This window comes from Psittacula echo, assembly GCF_963264785.1.
Source record: "Psittacula echo genome assembly, chromosome: 4".
Lineage (NCBI taxonomy): Eukaryota > Metazoa > Chordata > Aves > Psittaciformes > Psittacidae > Psittacula > Psittacula echo.
The window spans coordinates 28,741,161-28,763,480 of record NC_137738.1 but is presented as its reverse complement, the minus strand read 5'-3'; the positions used below and the strand labels follow the sequence as shown (position 1 = coordinate 28,763,480).

The 22,320-nt window shown below is 41.4% G+C and overlaps 1 protein-coding gene across 1 annotated transcript; it reads right to left on the bottom strand.

Moving 5' to 3' along the window:
- Positions 1-7: 7 nt before the first annotated feature.
- B3GALNT2 (beta-1,3-N-acetylgalactosaminyltransferase 2) lies at positions 8-22,320 on the bottom strand. Its single transcript, XM_080615711.1, has 12 exons — positions 22,157-22,320; positions 16,251-16,398; positions 14,804-14,904; positions 13,500-13,693; positions 12,087-12,182; positions 7,612-7,722; positions 6,845-6,923; positions 5,382-5,565; positions 3,665-3,790; positions 974-1,133; positions 520-576; positions 8-148 (listed from the first exon to the last, which is right to left on the bottom strand). Exons 1-12 carry the CDS (start codon positions 22,257-22,259, stop codon positions 14-16), a joined length of 1,494 nt encoding a protein of 497 aa, XP_080471837.1. The 5' UTR covers positions 22,260-22,320; the 3' UTR covers positions 8-13.

Here is a 22,320-nt window from a genome sequence, read left to right as displayed (position 1 = left end):
CAAGGCAAATCCATCATCTTTCCTCACATCTACAAGGATCTCCACAAAGTTCCTTCAGTCTCCAGAGCTCTCTCAGTTCCTGGGGAGAGTACTGTGGGGAAGACAGCATGCCGCTCTCACACGTCTTCTCACATAACCAGAGACTATCCTGTTTGTTAGAGAGAGAACCATTTCAATTGTTTTTCTTACAAATAATTTATTCTTCAAAAGTCTTTACTTCCAAGAATCAGGTTTTCATTGTGTCTACCAACAAACTTTGCACACGGAGGTCACCAACTGGAGATGTATGTATGTCCCTCTCTGATCTGCTAGACCTATTTGGAGCATGAGGGGTTTGTGATTTTAACTTTTTTTTTTTTCTTTTAAACTCCTCTGAACGATTTTCTGGATTTTAATCCGATTTCTTTTAATTTTTTTTTTTTAATTAAAAAAAAATAATAATAATTTCCCTATTTCATGCCAGCTGGAGCAACAGGCATGTTCTCTTTCCAAAAGCGCAGGGAATTTCTTCAGACTTACTTGATATCGCTTAGGTCCTACAGCTGCCATCCAGATGCCCATACTCACATCTTCACCCTGAGATGACACATTAAAATAAACCATACAGATGTTAGCACCAGGAAAGCATGAGGCATGACTTTGTAGTTACCTTTTTTTACTGCTGGTACATGATGCAATTTATCCTAATTCACAAAAACCTATGTCTGTATATTCTAGAGGTGTTAAATTAATCCTCCCAGCTTTCCTCTGAAAATAGGTTGTTCTTAAAAAAAGAGAGTATTACAGCTCCAGAGGTTCTCAGTCCAACATAGTTGTGCTTCGACCTACAACAGATACTAAGCGTAGCAACCAAAAGCACTGCAAAAAGCCAACTAGGACAACCCAACACAAACACTTGAGCAGTGTTCTTTCCAACTCATACAGTACACATGCTGCTCCCCAGACAAGTTTAAGTGAACCAATGTTTTCCTACCTGGTATGTCTTTAATCTTTCAGAGTTGCTTGCCAGCCACTGAACAATGTCTTTGGAGATGACATAGCCAGACCCACAAGCAAAGGCTGGATATGCAGGGCTTGGGTACTCCAGCTCTTGCCATTTCCCAGTGCGATCAACTGCCCAATTCAATCTGAAACTGAAGACCATGTTAGCCATGAGATGTTTAGACAAAGCTCTCTGTGAAACCTATGAACACTGCTAACAACTGAGGTAATATTGATGATAAACAATAGTAACAGGAAGAAGTAGAAGGTGATTATAATTCCTAGCCTTAGTTCTCCAGAGCACCCATGTAATCAAACACAACAGCTTTAAGTGTAACTATTGTTTGGTCTCAGTTTTGGGTAAGGATAGAAGGTTCTCAAAACAGAAAAAACACAACACTGACGGTCAGGTCTTAAGCATGTCTGCCCCTGCTGCTGGGATTTGATCCAGGTAAGTGCAGGGAGGCTTACCTGTCTTCTGTAATGGAACATCTGTGCGCTTTTGGTTAACCAACACAACACAAAGTTGGTGCCTCCAGCAGGAGCGCAGTTACAACCATGTTACAAATCCAGTTTTCCTGATAAAACTAGTGGCTGCTTAAGAAACAGGAAGCAAGGCTAAGTACTGGGTTTTATATATACCTTCTCTAAGCTGTTTTCCAGATGAAACTCAGCAAAGTGGATGATAAACAAAGGCTGCCATCAGAGTTACAAAAACCTTCCTGGCACTCATCTTCTCTAAGACAGACTGTACTCGCTACAGGAGGCCTGCAGAAAGCCCGCCGTGCACACTCTGTTCACACTGATTCCCATCCCCAGGCAGTGCAGCACAGCTTTAACACCCTGCTGCACCACACAGCCCTACGGACTCTGTTAAACTGGTGCGCCAGGCAGTGAGAAATGCTCCGCTTCTCTTGTTTGGGAACAGGCTGGTGCCACTGTACTCACAGTACTTCACTCTCTCAGAGCTAAGTAAGTGTCGTTATGCCAATGCAGCAGGTTCTGCCCCTTTTTGCAAACAGGCTCAAGTCATGAGCACAAACAGCAAAAAGCTTTAGTGAGCTTCTACGAATTGTCACCTCAGACAACAGCCCCATAGGAGAGGAACTGCATTTGAGTGGCAGATCTGTTACCAGACTCCACATATTCACAGCTGAAGCTGACATGTTAAAAGCACCAAGCAGATAAAAGTCAGATCTGATCCCTGAATTCACTTTAGATTCAGTGTCTCTCACTCTGGCATGTCATAGTAGGAAGGCTGCAAACCCCTCCAGACTGAGGAGGGTTATACATGTATGATATATGAACATTCTGCTCAGGAAGTTAAGGTCTCCACACACCATGACCAGCTCAGGGAGAAACCTAAAAGCATTTCATTTTTACTTTGCCCCAACGCTCAAGTCTAAATATACAAGATGTCACTGAGTCTAAAGGCATGAGAGCTTGTAAGGGTTCCCAGAACCACTCAGAAGACGCCTGTATACTTGGTGTTTACACAGAAAGCAGAACACATAACCAGAAAATTCTGGCCAAGGAGCATGTCCATAACAGGCAGCAACACAAAGATAGAGACACCTACCATTGCATGGGTAAGGACACCAGAGAGGAGGGCAATCTCTTTGGTGTCGCATCTTTGGCTCTAACAGCCAAGAACATAGTGCAGAAGAGCTTTCCCTACATCAGCTGGAACAGCAGCCCAGACAGCTTATACGCAGTGCTATTTTAACTTTTGCAAGTTGGTCTCCACCTTGTTCAGAAGATCCTGACCTTTGAAATTGGTAGAAGGAACCTACCTCACCTTCAATCTTAGCCTTGTCTTGAGGTAAAATTTAACAGGCACCAGGCACTCAGAGTTTTTCTACAGGCTACAGAACAGATGCTCACCACACAGATACTTGAGATCATCACAAGATAGCCAGCTATTACACACACACACACACACACGCTTCCACACACCTTATTAAATCATCTTATGAGTAAGCAACAGTCAGAACCAGATTTATGAAGCAAGCCACCTTTAGCAGCAAAGGCCAGCTTTTCTTCAGTAAGCAGATGGCAACAGGAAAAAACATTGAGCCATTGTGCTATACTGAATGCTATAGCAGCATAGCATTTCTGCTCCATTGGATGTTACAGCAGTGTAGCAATGCATTCCTGGTGGTTGGAAGGAAAGGAAGAGATGGGCTATTTTGATCCTCCTAGTTATTCACAAGTGTAATACAGGCTGGGAAACTCAATCAAGAATTCATGAATCAGATCTACCATTTCAAATAAAGTGCAGACTATAAAGGCAATTTTGTTTCTCCCATTTATCCTGTTTCTTCAAGCCCACCAGAAAAATCACAATGGCTTCAAAAAAAGTAACATTTACAAGTCTAGTACATACTGGCCTTTTAACGTCACTGCTGGAATGCTTTTATTAAGTACCATAGCAAAGACATATGCAACACATTTTAAAACTAAGTAAGATATTCAGCAAGTTAACTCGTAAAGACACACTCTGGAAAGCTATTGTGAAGAGCCGATTTCTCTATTCTGAGTTTCAAAGTTTTACACATACAAAAATCCTGCGTTTTATAACTAGCTTCCATAGACAGAAGAGGAAAGCCCACAGAAAAGAGACTTAAAGCAGTAAGTCATTCACTAAAGACGTGGTATCTCTTAAGTTAAAATAAAAACTCACTTCCCCCACCAAATGTTTGGCCTGTCCAATTTTTTCTGCATTATCCTGTTAAAAACAGCCTCCAAATCAATGTAGCAGTCGTCATCTGTCTTCAGCAACAAATCAAAGCTCGCTGATTCAACTGTCCTGTAGCCAAAAAGAAAAGCAATGAGATGCTGAGCTGCAGCCCACAAACTACAGTTACACAACAGAACATGCCACAAGGGTTTTTAGGGAAGCATAGGGGAAGGAATGTCTTTCCCTACTGACCAAGGCTGACTTGCTACAGAAAGGAGATGCAGCTGCATCCGATGATGATGTTACAACATGGATTTACATATGAGCAGAAGAAAACAAACTTGGAAGTTTTGTTCTCCAAGACAGATGGTGGGTGTACTAATCTGTCTTAAACAGTATTGACCTCAGAGGGATATGAATCCCTGATGAGGATGGCAGCACAGCTGTTAAAAGCCACTGGCTACATGTCAGTAGCCTATTCTTCAGGATGAGACAGTCAGTTCAAGGGCAATACAACTGCAGAAGGTTGTAAGAAACATCTGTGGAAACAACTTGGTACTTAATTCTTCCTCAGTAAAGCACCCTTCAAATATGAAAAAAAATAATCTTTACCTGTTTGAAACAGTTGAGTATCTGTCATTTGTAAAATACCCAAAGCAGATTAGGATTCTAGGCACTATTCCTGGGTTGATTAAAGGAACATTGGTTTTAAGGGTAACTCTTACTAAGAAAGGCATTTTCCTGAAGCCTTTGATTACTAAATCTTGAAAAATGTGCTAACCTGTAAGAAATGATCAGAAAGATCTAAGTCTTGTCATTTAAACTCCCTTTTTAGAACTGAAAGCATGGTTCAGTTTTTCAGTTACATTCACAATCATTAATTTGCTAGATAAGGGCATAATCTAACAAGCCACTAAAACTCTCAGCTATTTCTTCCTCCACAGCAACATCAATTAATTGAAACAGTTGTCTCAGAGTAATGGAGTTATAAATTTGAGGTAATAAACTTACTAGATTCAACACAATGTAATACACTGCGGAAAGTCTTCCACTCAGCCTTCTGCCCCACCTATACACAAGCTTCCTGTCCTTCTCCTCTACTCAGCACTGGTGATGCCACATCTGGAGTACAAGGTGCTGCCTTAGGCACTCCCATATAAGAGACATGGACAGACTGGATGGAAAGTGCAACAAAGGGCCACCAAGATGATTAAGTAACTGGAGCATCTCTCCTGTGAGGAGATGCTGAGAGTGCTGGGACTGTTGAGCCTGGAGAAGGCTCAGGGAGCATCACCAATGTGTATAAATACCTGAAGTGATGGTGCAAGTAGACAGAGCCAGGCTCTTTTCAGTGGTGCCCAGTGATAGGACAAGAATCAAACAAACTGAAACACTTAAGTATACAAACTGGTCAAAAGCAATCCCTTAAAAGGTCAAAGCTGCTAGTTTTCAGTCAGAAACAAAAGAAATTTCAAGGAAGCAAGAAAGTTTTCACACCAGGACTCCTAGAGCAGAAGCCTGTCTTGCCAGCGCATGTTCACCTGAGTCACCAAGGGTCAGCAATCAAGAAATATAGATCCTGTTATGTTACTCATTACATGCCCCCAAAATTGTGAGATACAGCTATGTATTTCATGGAACCTGTCAGGTGAGTAATGTGCTGAATCACCTTGCCCTACAAACAGCATTTCCAAGAGGAAATACTTTCTTTTCAACTTACCATCGGTAGAAGTTCAGCAGTTTGGCTGGAACATTTCTGTAAGTGTCAATAACATCTACAAAGACAATATCATCATAGGTGCTGCTTTCTTCCTTCAATAAAGCATCTTCTTTGTCAAGATTTTTTATGTGACTCGTAAACCTTTCTGGGCGAGTATGGAGGCTTTTCAAAAGAGCATCACCTTCTGAGAGAAACAACACCCATCATTAGAATGAAGAGATGCATCTTTGTTTACTTCAGATGTTTCTCTTGAATCACACACGACATATTGACAAATGAATCTGAAGAAGTGTTCAACTCAACAGGGTTATGAAAATCCTGTAATTAAAAATTTCTCAGAAATGTTAAAAGTTGCAGATTTTTGGGGTAAGGCTCAATACAGAAAGTTAAAGTTAAAAAGTATTCTCTTAACTTTTCGGTAATGAAAGGATTCAACTTTTTAAGGGTCTTTAATATAAAAGAGCTGTTTGGGACTTCCCTATTAACTCTTACTGTTAGAGTAAAAAGGCTGCTGTTACATCAATGGCTCCTAAGCATGTCTATCTAGCATTAAAAAAATAAACTCCCAAGCAAACAAACAAAAATCTGATGTTAAATATAATCAAATTCACATTGCTTTGATATAGCATGGGTAGCACCTGCTGAACCACATCACAGAACTGACTGCTGGTAGAGGCTAAAAACCACCAAGCATTGTAGGAATACTAAATTTGTTGTAAGGAGATAGTTTGTGGTATCGAAGAGCTTTCTGAATAAGCGCTCTAGCACACCTCAGTTTAGGCTCCTACACAGATAAGAAGACAACAGATTGCCCAGTTGTATCTGCCAGGCCATGGGAATAACGCTCTGAAGGTCACTCCTTCTGTTGGCTATGATGGACTAACAAGAATACATCTCCTCTAGTGCTACGTGGCTAAAATCTCAGGCATTGGAAAGGGCTTCTATGGACTCTCTGAACATTCTGCTGAAAAATGTGTAAAACACCAACAACAAGGTTGGAAAAGCAGGCTATGTTAGGTAGTAGTCACTGTCAGTAGTCAACATTAAACATCACAACACAGTACTTCTAGCAGCAGTAGCAGGACTGGAAAAAACGTGAAAGTTATCAGGGAAAGATTTCATTGCACGATCTTTTTTAACTTGGGTTTGGGTAACAAAAAGAAGGACAGAGAAGACAGTCTAGATTAAAAAAAAAAAAGGTATTTCTATTAAAAAGACAAAGGGTTGCAAGTCGGTTGGCGTGGCCAACAAAGGGGAAGCAACGAAACCACACCAGGACATTGATATTAGGCATAACACCACCACCCCCTCCCCCCAAAAATTGAAAGAAACTAATTGTTTCTACTAAAAGAAAACAAGATCATCAAGTTCATAGAGATAGCACAAATTTTACCTCAGAAACGTAATTTAAAGTTTCTGTTTTATATTAACATCAAATGCGATGCTACATTTTGTAGACTTACCTTGAATAGTGTAGATAAAACCCCCTGCTATTCCCTCCACACCTTCTGTAAGCTCATGTGGCAGTGACCCTTCCCCCGCCTGCTAGGGACAGATAAAGGGAAAGAAATAAATCAGTTCCTCTCTCATTACTGATTTGTTTTTCCCTGTGGTTTGAAGGTGTGACGTTTTCTGGCACCTGAGAACTAAATTCACTTAAAGCTCTTCCGGTTTAGGTACCTGCATAACGGAAGAGTCAGGCTAACGTTTTTAACTGTAAAGTTTTGTGGCATTTTTTGAAGTTTCACCTGAAACCAGCAGTCCCACTGAAACTTTTAGAAAACTGGTTTCAAAGCCGAGATCAGAATGTAAAGTTATTTACAGTTAATGCTAAGTTACAACAGCACAGCACGTTTAAAGCAAGAAATGTTTTGACAGAAGAGAGACATACTGCAAAAAGCAAAAAACAGGCTTAATTTCATCAGTCGGGATTACAGCACAGGATTTTCGACCCACATTTTGCCATCTGATACACTGATACTGCTTCACACCTGACAAAGACAACAGATGAACTTTACTTGCTTCAAATTAAAAGAAAATGCCACTTACTAGCATAATTTTTTGTATGCCCTTGTCCTTTCCCCAGACAAAGCAAATTTGCCCTCCAAGACAACAGAAGAAGCCCAACCGAATTAATGATTTACAGAGTCATAAGGAAAGTGAAATGCTAAATACCCAAGACTTGTAAGTAAAATAGAAGCATGGTGAAAGGGAAAGTGATGTGACTCACGGTAATGACTCTGAAAACACCCCCTCCATCATTCACCGTCACTTTATGAAGGTTTCTTGAAACAAGACCCTGAAGATCCTGGCTTTCCCACACAATGGTACCTTCAAAACTCTGGTAAAAGAGTAAAATGCTGTTACGCAGCTATTCAAAGACTTAAAGAATGAAAATCAAACAGTTTGGGGGTTTTATTTTAAAATAGTCAGCTTCATGAAAGTTACAGCCTGAACGCACAGCGTAAGATATTTTTATTGAAGTGTAAGTAAAACAAGCTACACATGAAAGAAATACATCTGTGAAACTCAGTAACAGGTAATCATGCTTTTAACACTAATCATGAATCTCTGTATTGAGAACATTCAACTTTTAACAGAAGCCTACTGTAAAAGGCTTTGGATTTTTAACTTCACTAAGATGGCATTTAAAGATGACCTGAAGTGAATCTTTAAAAATCAACTACAAAATCCAGCATTACAAAGAGAATACATTAAAACAGATCTGGAAATAAGTGCAGCTTTTTAGTTATCTGCCAAAACCAGAGATCAGAGACTCAATCCTGACATCAGCAAAACTCAAAGGAAAATACAGCCACCTTTATCCTGGCAAAGCTGTCACAAGCCACTGTAGGAGAGTCACAGAACTCTGACCTCCCGTCTTGGGAAAGAAGAAAGGCAAGTGAATAGATTTAAAACTTTCTGGGTTTTAACTATCTATTTAAGTTATGTCACTCCATGGTTTGTGTGTATAGATAGATAGATACACATACAAGAATAAGAACAAAAGTTCTTGCACTTTAAAGCATTTCACCTCAACTTGAAACTGATCCAGCTAACAGTCTAACTATTACCCATTTTATGTAAGACTTTCCTGAAGACCCCTGAGAACATGCAAGGGGACAACTGCTATGTTGTACAGGTAAGAGTACTGGTGGTATTACATTTTTTAATCTTTTAAAAGCAATTTCACCCTTATGACAAGGTCATAGAGTAGGTGCAGGGTGATTATACCCCTGACTGCTAGAGGAGGACACTCCGATCTGTTTCTCCAATTTCACAGGAAAAACACTAGTAGCTAGTGTGGACCTTGGAACAGAGAAATAGAATCATAGAATCATAGAATAGTTAGGGTTGGAAAGGACCTTAAGATCGTCTAGTTCCAACCCCCCTGCCATGGGCAGGGACACCCCACAATAACTGGTTTCAACTATTTGTAGATGCATTTCTGTTGCAGTAGGAAGTCTATTTACTTGTACTGACCTCTCAGCTCTTCTCCATTTCAGCTTCCTTGTACTCCAAAAACCTTCTCCAGAAACTCCCCAGTTACTGACATACCATTAAGTTTAGCTTAGAGTTCAGCTCAATTCATTGTTTTCCTCTAGAAGGAGGTCTTAACATTTGCAGCAGTCTCGGTATATAATGCCAGCTGCATATTTCAGAAGTCTCCCATCTATTATTTATAATGCCAGCTTTACAATCGCATAATAGAGAGAGCTGGTCAGTGTTTATTCAAGCCTGACTTGCATGCTCAGTATCTTCCCCCTTGTTTGTTTAATTACCTGTGAGTTACCAAAACAAATGGACCACTACTGAATTTTTTTAGTTGCAGAACCCCTTAATACCCTGCACAGTAAAACCCAAAAGCTCAATTCCTCTATTTGCAGAGGCTGTCATCTCTCATTCCAATGTTTTTTGCTGTAGGGACTCGGCTCTAATCTCACTTCCCTGCCCTGTTTACACACACAGCCTTTGGCAAATTGTTTAGTGAGCCTGAGAGTCCTTTCACTTAGCAACCAGAAACATTAGAATTCTCACCACTGACTATTACTGATACTGACTTCAAACCTGTGCCACAAGTCTTAATCAGTTATTACCAGTGAACCTCAGTGCAAGGTGTCCTGAAGCTGCAAACTATCGTATTTTCCAGGTTCAGAGACTTGTAAGCAAATTTTCTAATGACTTTAGCCTTCAGCTGTTCTTACTCTAGGCTGCTTACTGAGTAAGTAAGCTGAGGCCTGAACATGCTTAAAGCAAAAAAAATAGTGGCACACCTGAGACTACATCATCTGCTTTTCCCCACTTAATTCCAGCCTTGTTGCTGCCAGAGCGCAGTGGCATTTACAGTGAATACCGAACAGGTGTACTGACATAATGCAGACCTGTCAAACTCCTTTCCTAATGTCAAACGGTGCTTTGCTTTTGGTTTCTCCAACTACTCCCCATTAGTAATACAGAGCATGCATAGTACAAAGTCCCATTTTCATGCAAGCAACCCGTGGCTTTTTGACAGAGTAAGTGCATTGCTAAGACTTAGCTGTAAGAGCCCCTGTGTGAGTTTTAGTTGTCTGCTAGTGGTTCTGCTTTTCTGTGCTTTCAGTCATTCCAAAACCGAATGATCGATTCTGTCTTTGACAATCTGGCTTCCCAGATGCTTATTCTAATGCTGCATTTCCCTTCCTTTCCCCAAGACAACAGAAAGAGCAGCACTTCAGCTGGAAGATGAATGACACTTTTCAGCAGTCTGTACAACCCATTATTTCTTGAAGGTGGAAAGGCAGAGAATAGATGTCTCAGAAACCATCTTACGACAATTAAACAGTTCACTAAATTTATTGCTCTCAAACAAGTAGGTAGGAACACGTGGGCATTCTATCTCCTCTGAATCATCTTGTATGGTTCAGCATCCTAAGTATCACAGGAGACTACATGCTGTGCATAAATCCTATTAATCTACATTAGAAACATCATGTTATTCTGTAAGCATTCAGTGCATGACACGTATCAGATTAAGGAAGCCCACACAAAGAAATATATGAATACTAATATCCCCTTTCCAAATGAAATACTTCCCATCTGCCTTTCAGGAAAACGGCAATCATTTATAGCAAAATTACAACTGCCTAGAATTTTAGTGTATCACAACAAAGGCTTACAGGGAAAAGGCTTACATGTTAAAACTACCAAACCACTGGCTAACCAATACTCTTTCTTAAAAGAGGTAAAAAACCCTGAATCATTTTGATATCAAGTTAGATTGTCAAACATATAGCACAAAATACTGCAAGAGGTCTGCTCACCAGAAAGGTCTCCTGCCAGCATAACAAACATGCACAGTACCCAGTAAAAACTGGTTCAGATGAGAAACCAATTAATCAGCTGCTGATTTGCCTTAAAAAGAGCAGGTTTCCAAATGCATTCATTCTTACCCAGGGGAATAAAGCAGGGATTAAACTGGCCCCAAACGTCCTTTCCTCTTGTACTCCATTCTTTCATAAAACACTTGATTTCTGGCATAAGAAAATAAACCAGACCCAAAGACAACTTACAGAAATAGCAGCAAGGATCCAGTCATATGGGAGAACATTTAAGTGGAGGGAAACAGCCTAAAATGGCAGTGACATATTTAGTGAGGTATCACTGGTCCACTGGGATCCTTGTACCTAGGAGGGTCTGCTGAACTAGAATTTTCATTCTAAATCAACTTATATTCATTAAACGTTCACTGTAACAATATCAGGTTTTTTCCTACCTATATTCTGTTCCTTCAGTGTTTAATCACTTTCCATCCTAAGCAGACACAAGTAGGTTCTATATCCCTATACCAAAACCCCGCTCTTGGACTGCATCCCCAGTCCCAAAGAGGTTCAAAAAAAAAAAGACTCTGCCGTGTTACTTTAGCTAACAGTATCTCAGGACAAGCAAGAACGTTAACACTCATTACCGACCAAAAAGCAGTTTTCTCCCAAATTTATGAGGGGGCCCCCCATTAAAATCAAACAACCAACCAACCCACTTCTGCTGAAGGATGCTGACAAGTTTTGAAACTCCAAATGTCAGTCTTCTGTGCATCACGTACTTCCTCTAGTACATTACAGATGGACCCTCCTAAAGATCTTGAAGTTCTAAATTCTTGTTTTTTCTTTGCACGGTTCAATGAACAAAAAAAATCCTCGCTTGTGCATCCACAAAAGGAACAACCAAAATTTCAGTAGCCCTCAGTAACAGCTTTTTTAATTACAACTGTTCAACTAATACCATCATTCCAAACATAACACACATCATCTTGCTGTTACAGAAGGAGTACCCTCTTTTCCAGCTGTTCGCTAAAAATCTGTGCCATCTCCCCCTCCTCATCTTGTGTACTAATGTATGAAAAAGCAGGAGGCGGAAAGAAGTGTCTCATTCTCTGGTAAACTCTTCCACAGAACTGAAGCAGGCAGAGTTTTCACTCAGAAACTGAAAAAGTTGCTGAAATTGCTACTATTTGTCAATGTAATTTTTAAATCAATTTGTATTTTTCAGGCTTTTGCTTTGAAAACTACTGGTGATAATGACATGGTGAAAAACAAATTCTGGTTTTCAGCATATCCCCTCAGCTAACATTCCAGAGGTCTTCACTTGCCTTTTTCTGCCTCATGCAAAGGCCAGTTTTATCAGTCTCTCCAGCTGATTTAAAAGGACTGCAGGCGGTTCTGCACATACCTCTGGCAAAATGAACTGCTCCACGGGCTTGTACCACAATTTGTTCACTTGCACTCCACAGCTTGGTGGACTAAAGCGAGCACTGAAGAGAGCTTCCTGTGAACAACAGAAAAGGAAAAAAAACCAAACCACATTAAAAGTGCTGCGAGATTATGCAAATCTTGATCATCTCAGTTACAATGGAAGGAGGCTCACTGATTGTACAAAGCTTAGTGAAAGTTTTATTCTCACAACAGTCTCAGACTCCACAGAATTCAAGTATTGGGTTGATACGGTGGAAGCAATCAACAATGGAACGAAAGTGCAAGTTCAGCTAAAATCCAACCAACAGAACACATCACTTGGAACACTCAGACTCGTCTTTGTTTACAGGCTTCCTGCCTTCTGTTTGAACAGCTGACTACTATTAATTGCACTGAAGGATTAACTGACCCCTAAAACTTAATTGCTACTATATTATGTAGGCCACCAAATGACTGAAAAGATTCTGCACCAGACTGCATTGTCAGACTCAGTCTTCAGAAAACACTCTCCAAGCACTCCTATGATGCCGATTTTTTTTCCTTCACTGGAATTAAAAAGGTAATACAGATCAAGTTATTAGGCTCTCAAGGTTTAGAATTCTAACATTTAGCAAACATAAACCTGATTAAAATATATTTTCTTTTTTGTCTATCATAAACCCAACTCTTTGGAAATCCATCACAAACCATATTTCAGTATATTTTCTGTATTTCATTTTAATTATTAGCTTAAATTTAAAACTCCTTCTACTGTAGCATAGCCAGAAGTCTTGAAATTAGCCTATCAAGTTACTGGTAGAGATAAATGCAATATACCAAATGCAACAATCATACCCAATTAATTTTTTTTCCTCCCGGTTAGCACTAAGCTATTCTATCAAACCCATAACAGCTAGGGAGTGGGAGAATTATCACCAAAGTTTGATTATTACCTGTAAATAATAACAGTCACTAGAAACCTCAAAATGTCTTGCCAGAAGCCAGACAAGAAAAGGTTACAGCTGTCCTGCATCTCTCTGCTTGAAGGCGCCAAATGTGTCTTTCTTCTTATGTGTTTTAAATACATTCACCAGATTAATTTTTATTCCTCAATACCTATCAACACTTTAGAACCTCAAACACAATCAAAACTGTGTCTTTGCATTAAATGCAAGTGTTCTTTCAAAAAAGCATTAAAATTAACTCATAGCATTTCATCTTTTCCTCATCCGGGATGTGTGTATGAAATAATTTGCAATGCAACAGAAGAAAAATGTTATTCATATGCCTGTCAGTTAAGTACTTCTCTTTTAATCACCAATACAGCGCGTCGCTTTCTGTAAGAATTTAATCCACAATAAAGTGACAATATGCTTTAGTCTATTTTCAAAAGAAAACTACAACACTCTACCTCATGTTCTGCCTGGTACAGCTTTACAGTAATGTTCCTCTGGAATCCCACCCCATCAGCCTCATAAAATACCCCAAGACTGGTAATGACAATGGGGTAAAGTACACGAAAGTTCACACTGACAATTCTGTCTTCAGATAGCTCAGAAGGTACATCCTCAGGGAGACTGAATGCTTCAATTTCCTGATTCAAAACTGTATGAAAAAGAAAGGACAGAGGTAATGTGAGAAGACTTCATAGTTCTTTAAAACTGGATACCCATGAAGCACATTGGATACATGCAAAGCATTCCAATTAATGAGCATGGCTTGCAAATGCACAAGGATAATCAAATGCTGGAGGAGAATAAAATACAACTGGCTGCAGACTGCAGCAAGGAGAAATTCAGAGTGATGCAGCAATCTGCAGGCTACCAGCAATTGCAAGTCAATGTCTACATATACACAAAGACAATATTAGAAACACAGTAAATCCAGAGTGAAGACAAAAATGCTATTTGCCTGCATGAATATCTGTATATTAGCATATTAAAATAATTGTTCATCAAAATGGCATACACCTTCACTTAATTCTGCTGACTGCTTTTTGGCATGATTTCCTCCTCCAACCCTGAGGTACCATTTATTCTCAGGAGACTGGTTAAGCAGTGGATGTTGTCATTCAAAGAGAAAGTAACAGAAGTTTCATTTTATGGTGAATCATGGCTTAGAGTACCAAACAGTCCTTACTTACCTTGCAATTAAAGAGCAAAAATTAAAAACTAAAAGGTGACAGGAAGAATGTACAATTTTAATCAGGATTTTTTTGTATGTCAGCAATTACTATTCTGCCCATAGTACATTTCTTAATTTTTTTCTCTCTAGAGCAAAATCTGAAAAACCAATCAGCCAGGCTTGCTTAGAATTCACTTTGTCACCAGAGTAGTCCATCTGACATTTGAGACTCTGGTGCCTTGATACTTTCTTCACATATGACACTACGCCAGGTCATTCTGGTTATTTCCAACCCCATTTTACACAGAGATCAAGTAAAAATGTATGTTATATGAGACAGACTGTTCCCCAATGCAATGAAAACACAGATCCATTAGAAGTCAATGGCCTCCCCCTTCACACCCCCAAAGATCTCTCCTTTCACACCTGCTCAGGGTACTTACAGGAAGATTATGCAACTGCTAAGACAGCAAGTTCTAGATGGCATTTATTTTCAAGCCCGGCTGTCTCAGTTAAGCAACCAAACTACTCTCAGAAAAGATGATTAGTTCTAGTTCAGATCATAGAATTTTTAAAAGGTAACTGCTATACCTGGGTTACTGATGTTCAGAAGTTTGCAGGAGTAGGGGTCTTCTCGGTCCTCCACTGGCACAGCACAACCATGTGCACCTATTATAAACTTCACAAGGACACTAAAATAATTTGGTTTTATTAACACCAGTTCTCTTCCCTCCTCCCTCCATCTTCAATAACCTTATTTCATCACAACAGCCTGTCTTTCACAGAATTAAGACTTCCAATGCTTTAGAAATCAGTGGTGATTGTATGCAAAGCAATCATGTGAATCCACTCTTAGGGGCTCCATTCCAAATCCACATTAGCATGTCACATTTCACAATGAGAACGCAGGAAGATTGGCAGCTAGGAATGCGATTTAAGACAGCCAGCAAACTAAATAGGAAAGGACCCAAGATAACACTGAGGGATCCCAAAGACCTGCCCTTCCCCACCTGGCTTTGTTACTTAACTGAAAAGTGTTTAAATATTCTGCGTTTAAAAGGCAATGACAGAAAAAAAAAAAAAAAAAAAGACCAAAAAAAAAAAAAAAAAAAAAAAAAAAGACACACAGCACCAAAGGAGGAACAAGGACTCCAGACTGACTGTTACAGTGAAACATCCCAATTTTGGGTTGTAGCAAAGCAACAGATTGCTCTTTGCAGCCCAAATCATGATTGTGTAACAGTCAGGAGGAGACAAGAAGCAGTACGAAGAGGATCCACGATAGCCTAGCCTTTCACCTACCAGCTAAGTATCCTCCTAGAACTCCATATAAGCTATGAAAGGTGACATTTTTAGATGACTGAAGTAGCTATGCTTCACTCCAAACTGTGTGCGGCACCAAATTTGAGAACAATAAATGGCTTTCAGAGCAAGGCAGGTACCAACATGTGAGACCTATCAAGATGACAGTTTCCAGGAACGAACTGCGGCAGAACTTTCTCAGCAACGACAGAGCTGTCTGTAGAATGTCAGGTCTATGCAAGCAATCAGGAAGGGTTCTGCTGGTCACTCACACTGCAGCAGTTTTGTGCACCTGGCTGGCTCAGTGGGAAATAAACCTGCACTTTGCAGTTGAGGCTGTTTTAAGTTTTTTGTGGTTCTCTCACCAAATGCAATCTGCCTTCTTTCAAGTATCCTGGATTACTAAGCATTCCAACTTGCATCCCATACAAAGTGTGCATTGCAACACAGAAGAAGGAGAGTCTTATACATCACTAATGAACAGTGGCAAGTAATTACAAAACAAACAGCAGTGAACAGTCACATAATTACATTTTATTCCTTGCATAAAAATCTTACAGTCCAGAAGAAGAAACAGTCTCATATGATACTAAGCAGACATAAAAACAAAAAAATAAATCAGAGTATAAGATGCTCAGAAATAAAGCAACAAAGGAAATACTTAAAAAAAAATTAAATCAGGATATTTAAGCATTATAGTCTTCCTCCCACCAAATTACAAAACACTAGAAATTACCGTTGGCTTAGTGCAGAATGTTGTTTCAGGTGCTTGAACCAAGTGCTCCTTATAACACTGCGCAGTTCATGATTGTGTCGAGCTGACAAAACACCTACAATAACATCATAATGTTTCAGCTTCCACTGAGGAAAGAAGGCCAGTGGACCTAGAAATATAAAGTGACAAAGATTTATTGAATGCACATATTACCAGGCCTGAGTTGGAAGCAATAATTAAAATGTAACTCAAAAGCAAGAGAAATGGGAACCTGAAACACAAGAAGAAGCAAAAATCCTATTGCAATCAAGGAAACATTTTCAACATGCCATAACCTTCGCTAGCAATCTAGGAAAACTTTACTGTCCTGAACTAAGCAAGTCAGTGCAGGTAAGTGACAAAGCTAAGAAACTGTGACTCACAAAGCAGGCAAGAACATAAGCCTTGGTTTTGACTGACCTCCATTCTTTAAATATGTGCCTGCCTGTCTTACGAACAAACTGCCCCCTGAGAACATGCCCTTCCTGGCCTTCTCTTTCCTATCCAACACCACAAACCTTGTGAAAAAGACACAATGTCCTACTGCTCTCTCTGCAGACTCTTGAGACAGCCTGGGCCTTTTGTTTGCTCCCTGATGCCTCCTCCAGCATGATTTATCCTAAGTTATTTAGGATATTCTCAACTAATCCACTTCATAAGATAGGACTAAAAAGGAACAATACCCCTCCAAAAAAACCCACACACACACTCCAGGTTGTTATCTCTGCCTATTATAGCGACTTTGCAATCACATTCCTGTTTCTTAATGCTTTTTTCTTCTGTGCTGCTTTGTGAAAGATCTAAACAAACACAACGGACAGAACTAAACTGGATTCAAAGAATGCTGACACACAGAGAAAAAGAACAAACCAATGAGTAAAAGCAGGTCTTTCCCTCTCTCTAACCTTCTTCACCTAAAATAATCCGGTATAGCTCATCGGCATTACAGGTTTCTCTGCCAGCAGAGCTACAGGACTCCCCTGCGGCACCTACTTTATACAAGAGGTAAAAACCACTAAGATGCACACCCCTGGTTTCTGCAGGAGCACAGTACTCCTTGAAACAGACAAGCCTTCAAACAAGCTTTTGAACAAGCTCTACAGGTTGAAAGAGGAAAAACCTCTGCAGGCAGAGTCTGGATTTTTCTGTTTTCACAATACCAGTCCCTTAAAGAAATAGGACAGCAGAGTCCTGAACTGCAAAGTGTAATAGTAATATTGATGAGATGATGGTCCTCTAAACACCATACAGCACTGAACACTTCCAGACAAATCGGGGACAATGGAAAAAGCATCAGAAGCATAGACGTAAAAGGAATAAATCAAATCCTTTTTGCAACACTGAAAATGATGCATCCTCCACCCGCTTTCTGGGGGGAGAGGAGCACAGTACCTTCATCCTTTGAAAAGAACTTACCAGTCTCTGATCCCATGGAACAAAAAGCCTGCTCCCAGGCTGTTCTACTCAGCAGGCAATTTTGAAGACAACTGGTGAAGACCTTCCTTCAGCCTGAAGCACTGCTTTCCAACCCTGGCAGAACTGGTACTCTTTGCCAGCTACTTCAATGCCAAAACGCAAAAACACAGCTCCAGTGCTGCTCCTTAGTAGTTTGTAATGTGTCAGGCACCAGTTTACAGAATAACTGCAAACTCTAAAAAGAAACCCAATTCAGTTGGAAAATATTGTCACTTTTGTTGTAGATTGTCAGTTATCTCATGCCCATCAAAGGTGAGGTGGTTGTTTTTGCTGGGGATGGCCCACCCCTGGAAACAATGCTATAGTCAGATCTCATAGATGAAGGCTGGGAAACAACCAGCATTTTAAGCAGAACTGCACAGGTACTGCCAATGCCAAACCTGACCCACTGATGGAAGGTTTCAATTTCCAACGCCACCAGCCCATTAGTGTTTACATGCCTCCAAAATATGAAATAACTTTGTGACCAAGCATACTGCTCCCTGACAGACAGGCTTAACAGACTTCAGACAACTTCGTTTCCTTAAGAAAGTACACATTTTGGGAGAATTTCTCCTTACAGAGCACGGCATCACTTTCAGAGGCCAGCGCCTGAAGAAGTACGTGCTGAACCACAGGACAACAGATGGCATAGAAGCAGCTTCTAGAAAATGGTGGGTTTTAATCTGTTGCATAATTATTCACTAGTAAAAGATTGACTGTAACAAAACCAAAAGGGCCAATTCTTAGCTGCCACACACCCCCAGAAATGTAACAGGAATAACGTCTTAAAGGGCATCAGCATCAGCAAAGTAGCAGCATATTACATGGAATGTGTGGGGCTTTCTGATTAGGCACTGTAACTGAAGCCCTACAGTGAGTAATTTCCTAGTCAATAAAACTTATGCCATCAATTAAAGCACACAATTAGCAATGAATCCACCTGGAGTGCTAAAAGCAGGTCCGTCTGTTCCTTCCCGAGTTTCTGAGGTCATTTTATAATTAGCATTTATCTAAGATTTTTACAAAAATTAACTAAAGCTTCCTACCCACAAACTTCCTTTGGATAGCACTTGTTTGCAACCAGTTAGACAAGGACTTATATTAAACCTAAAAACAAGTTCTTGCAGAGGTCTTGCTTGGAAATGTGAATTACAGTCCCATTAACTGATGAACCAAGAGAAAGCAGGAGCCACCAAAGTCAGGACACTGAAACAAAGGCCAGTGCCTTTGGTCTTGGAACTGATACTATTTATTTTTTTCCAATTAAAGAGTACTGCCTACCAAAAAAAGTGTTCTGTGTCTTCTGTGATACCAAGGTGAAAGTGATCATGAACACCGAGAAAGTCAGAATACTGCACAGGGAGAGAAACAACTGGGGGCCTAAGTATGCAGGCAGACCACAGGCCTTTCACATGAAGTAGTTAAGAAGGAAGTTTTATTAAAGGCAATACTTCCAATAGATGAAGAGAAGTAGATGGAGTGGGTGAAGACTGGAACGTTGTTTCAAGTCATCTGACCTACAGACAACAAAAATGAAACGCTGTCCTGAAACAAAGCCTATTTTGCCAGTAGATGTCAGAAGTACCTGAATTGCTTTAAACTGGAAGAAGGTAAATTTAGACTAGATATTAGGAAAAATCTTCACTATGAGGGTGGTGAGGCCCTGACACAGGTTGCCCAGAGAAGCTGTGGCTGCCCCATCCCTGGCAGTGTTCAAGGCCAGGTTGGATGGGGCTTTGAGCAACCTGGTCTAGTAGAGGGTCTTCCTATCCAGGGGAGGGGGGCTGGAACTATATGAGCTTTAAGGTATGAATTGCTCAGCTAAAGAAAACAAAGGTTTAAAACAGGTATCTTTGATCTCCATGGTTACATGATCAAGGTGTACCTGAAGGAGGAGAAGTACCTTTTAACTGAAAGCCTTAAGAACAGAAGGGCATAAACCAGTTGCAAGTGAGTTTAGGACAGAAATGAGAAAACATTTCTAATCAAGACAACAAGCTTCTGGAATAGCCTCTCCCTCAACCCTCACTAAACAAATTTAGGCTGCCCAACTGCCATTTCAAGACAGAGACCAAGAGTTGCTTATTAGAAGTAGTAAGCAGAATTGATAGCCAGAGATGTCTATTCCACTCTTGAGTTAGCACGTCAACAATGTCAAGGTAAATAATCATTAAAACAGGTTATTAACTTTTTAACAAATTTCCATTTGTGTACATGTGCATGATGACTACTGAGAGGGGAATTAAACTCTGCTGTTCACCCTGCCTTTGACCTCCACTGGTAGCTAATTTTGCAACTGTTCAACACTGCACAACTACTGAGACACACAGCAATACTGAAGAATACATGAATAATGCATTTTTATGTCACAGCTATTGTAAAACACTGCCCCATGATCAGATTTAGCTTTCATTCACAGCAGTGATTCCAGTTAGAAGGTAATAATGAGGAGCTGGAGCAGTAAGCAAAAAAGATCCTTCAATAATCAAATGAAACAAGACTGGCTTTCTCAGGCAGTACCTGATCTTCCTAAATAGTTTCAGAATCAAGAAGCCTTTTAATAAATAAGGACACTTCTTACTCTTGTGTATGAATGCACTGATGTTACCAAACCACTCTGAATAATATTAAAAAAGATACAATACAAAATCCCAGCAGAAATAGAAGGGGCCCCCTTAAGCCATCCTTCTTCCCTTTGCCAAGGCAGCCGTAACTACAGCTTGTACATTTGGCAGTACTTTGAAGACTAAGAGGCAGGCTCTTCCTTAAATTATCATGTGAGAATCAGACTTACAAATAGACCACACATGTAAATATTGAGCATTCTCCTATGAAAGACAAGTTCTCTTTCCATAAGAGGTATCAGGTTTTCTCTCCCCGTGTAAATACATTACACAACAGGTTACAACTAAATAACCCTTTCACAAACAACATGTGCACTTAGTCTTTCAGTATTAAAAATAAGCACTGAGGTTTTTTAACCCTAATTATCCTAACTTCATCCAATGCAACACAGTTTCACAGTAACAAACACAAATGCCAATAACAACTGCTTGAAACAGTGAATCTCTGAAGAGCAAGGATCCTTCCCTCCCTCCCTCCCTCCCCAGCTGAGAAACTTCTGGATTTTCTTTATAAATACTTGTTAGTGGAAAGCACCTTTCTGCAGGAAAGGTCATAATGAGATTCCACATTGCCACTTCCAAAGCCAAATTAACACAGTAAAGCTACAAAAGCAGCACAGTGAAAGATGAGGAACAAACCCAGCCAGGCAATTCAAACGCAGTCCTGGCTAACAGGCAGAACTCCTGTTCTTTTACAATTCAAGTGTGAGCACTATTCATTTGACATGCAATGGCCAGAATACAGAGACACCCGTACAGCTCTGCAGCCTTCAGAACGTGCAAACATACACGATCTTTCACACCTGCATTATTAGTTGCCGCTGGCAATCAGTGTTGAGTACACTGCACCGGGAACTGGCACCCGTAGCAAAGCGTGGCTTTGTTGGTGAACAAGCTACTGGGTCCCTAGACAGAGTTCTAAGCAGATCTCAAGTAAAAAAACACCATTTATTCCTTGCCATTTTTTTCCAGATACCCTGCGGAGTATTTCTTCATGTTCTCAGACAGCACCGATGGGTAGCTGATAAAAGTTTCTGTCCCAACAGATGCCTGTTTCTATGAGGTATGCACACCTGCGGCCTCAAAACTGCAACTCATTTTATGAGGAGCACAACTACAGTCCTTCGGGGTGTGATTTCACCAGTGCTGGATCACACCCCATCCTGCGAGTCACTTTCTGCACCACAGGGGTGTTGAAGGCCACCGCCACGGCAGACCCGGCACGGCGCAGAGCGCTGTTCTAGCACCGGAAATAGCGCGGCACAAGTGGGATGAGTGCGCGCGGGGGGCACCCATAGCGCAGAGGACGTTCAGAAGGGGCTCAGCCCCACAGAACGCCGCAGCGTACCCTCGACAACCCCGCACCGCGTCCAGTGCCTGCGGTGTGCGCCGCGGAGCCAGCGCGGCTACCCACTGCCCGACGGAACGACTCGGTACCTCACGGTGAACCCACGCGGGCGCTCCGGGCGCCGTCCCCCGGAGGGCTGTCTCCAGGTGCCCGGCAGCCGCAGCCAGACCCGTCGGTAGAAGCACTGCCCGCAGCCACAGACACGCGGCACCGCCGCGGCGCTACGCAGCAGGGGGTCGGTCGCGACCGTTTAACTGCCACAGCCGCTCCTCAGCCTCCTTTCCCCGCGCGGGCCACCCCCCCCCCCCCAGGGTCGCCACCGGCCCGGGTAACTGCCCCAGTCCCGAGCCGCCCCGTTCCCCAGCCCCTCAAGCGCCCAGTCCCGCGACCCCCGACCTCTCCTCACCAGTTTCCCGGTGGCGGGGGAGCCCTGCCCGCCCGGGGTGCCCCTGCCCTACCTGCCGGGTGTCTCCCGGGGCCGCCGGGGCAGCCAAGCAGCAGCCAGAGGTGCACCGCGACCCCGACCGCACAGGGGCACAACAACACCAGCCAGTTTCGCATTGGCCGCCGCCGCAGCCAGCCTCTTCCCCTCCGCGCCGGTCTCTCTCCGCGGCGCCGAGGT

Excerpts from the sequence above, each read along its gene's own strand:
- B3GALNT2 (XM_080615711.1), bottom strand. The coding sequence starts at position 22,259 with ATGCGAAACTGGCTGGTGTTGTTGTGCCCCTGTGCGGTCGGGGTCGCG. Across the intron at positions 12,183-13,499 it reads TGTACCAGGCAGAACATGAG|GAAGCTCTCTTCAGTGCTCG; the intron begins GTAGAGTGTTGT and ends TGTTGTTCACAG. Across the intron at positions 149-519 it reads TAGGACCTAAGCGATATCAA|GATAGTCTCTGGTTATGTGA; the intron begins GTAAGTCTGAAG and ends TCTAACAAACAG.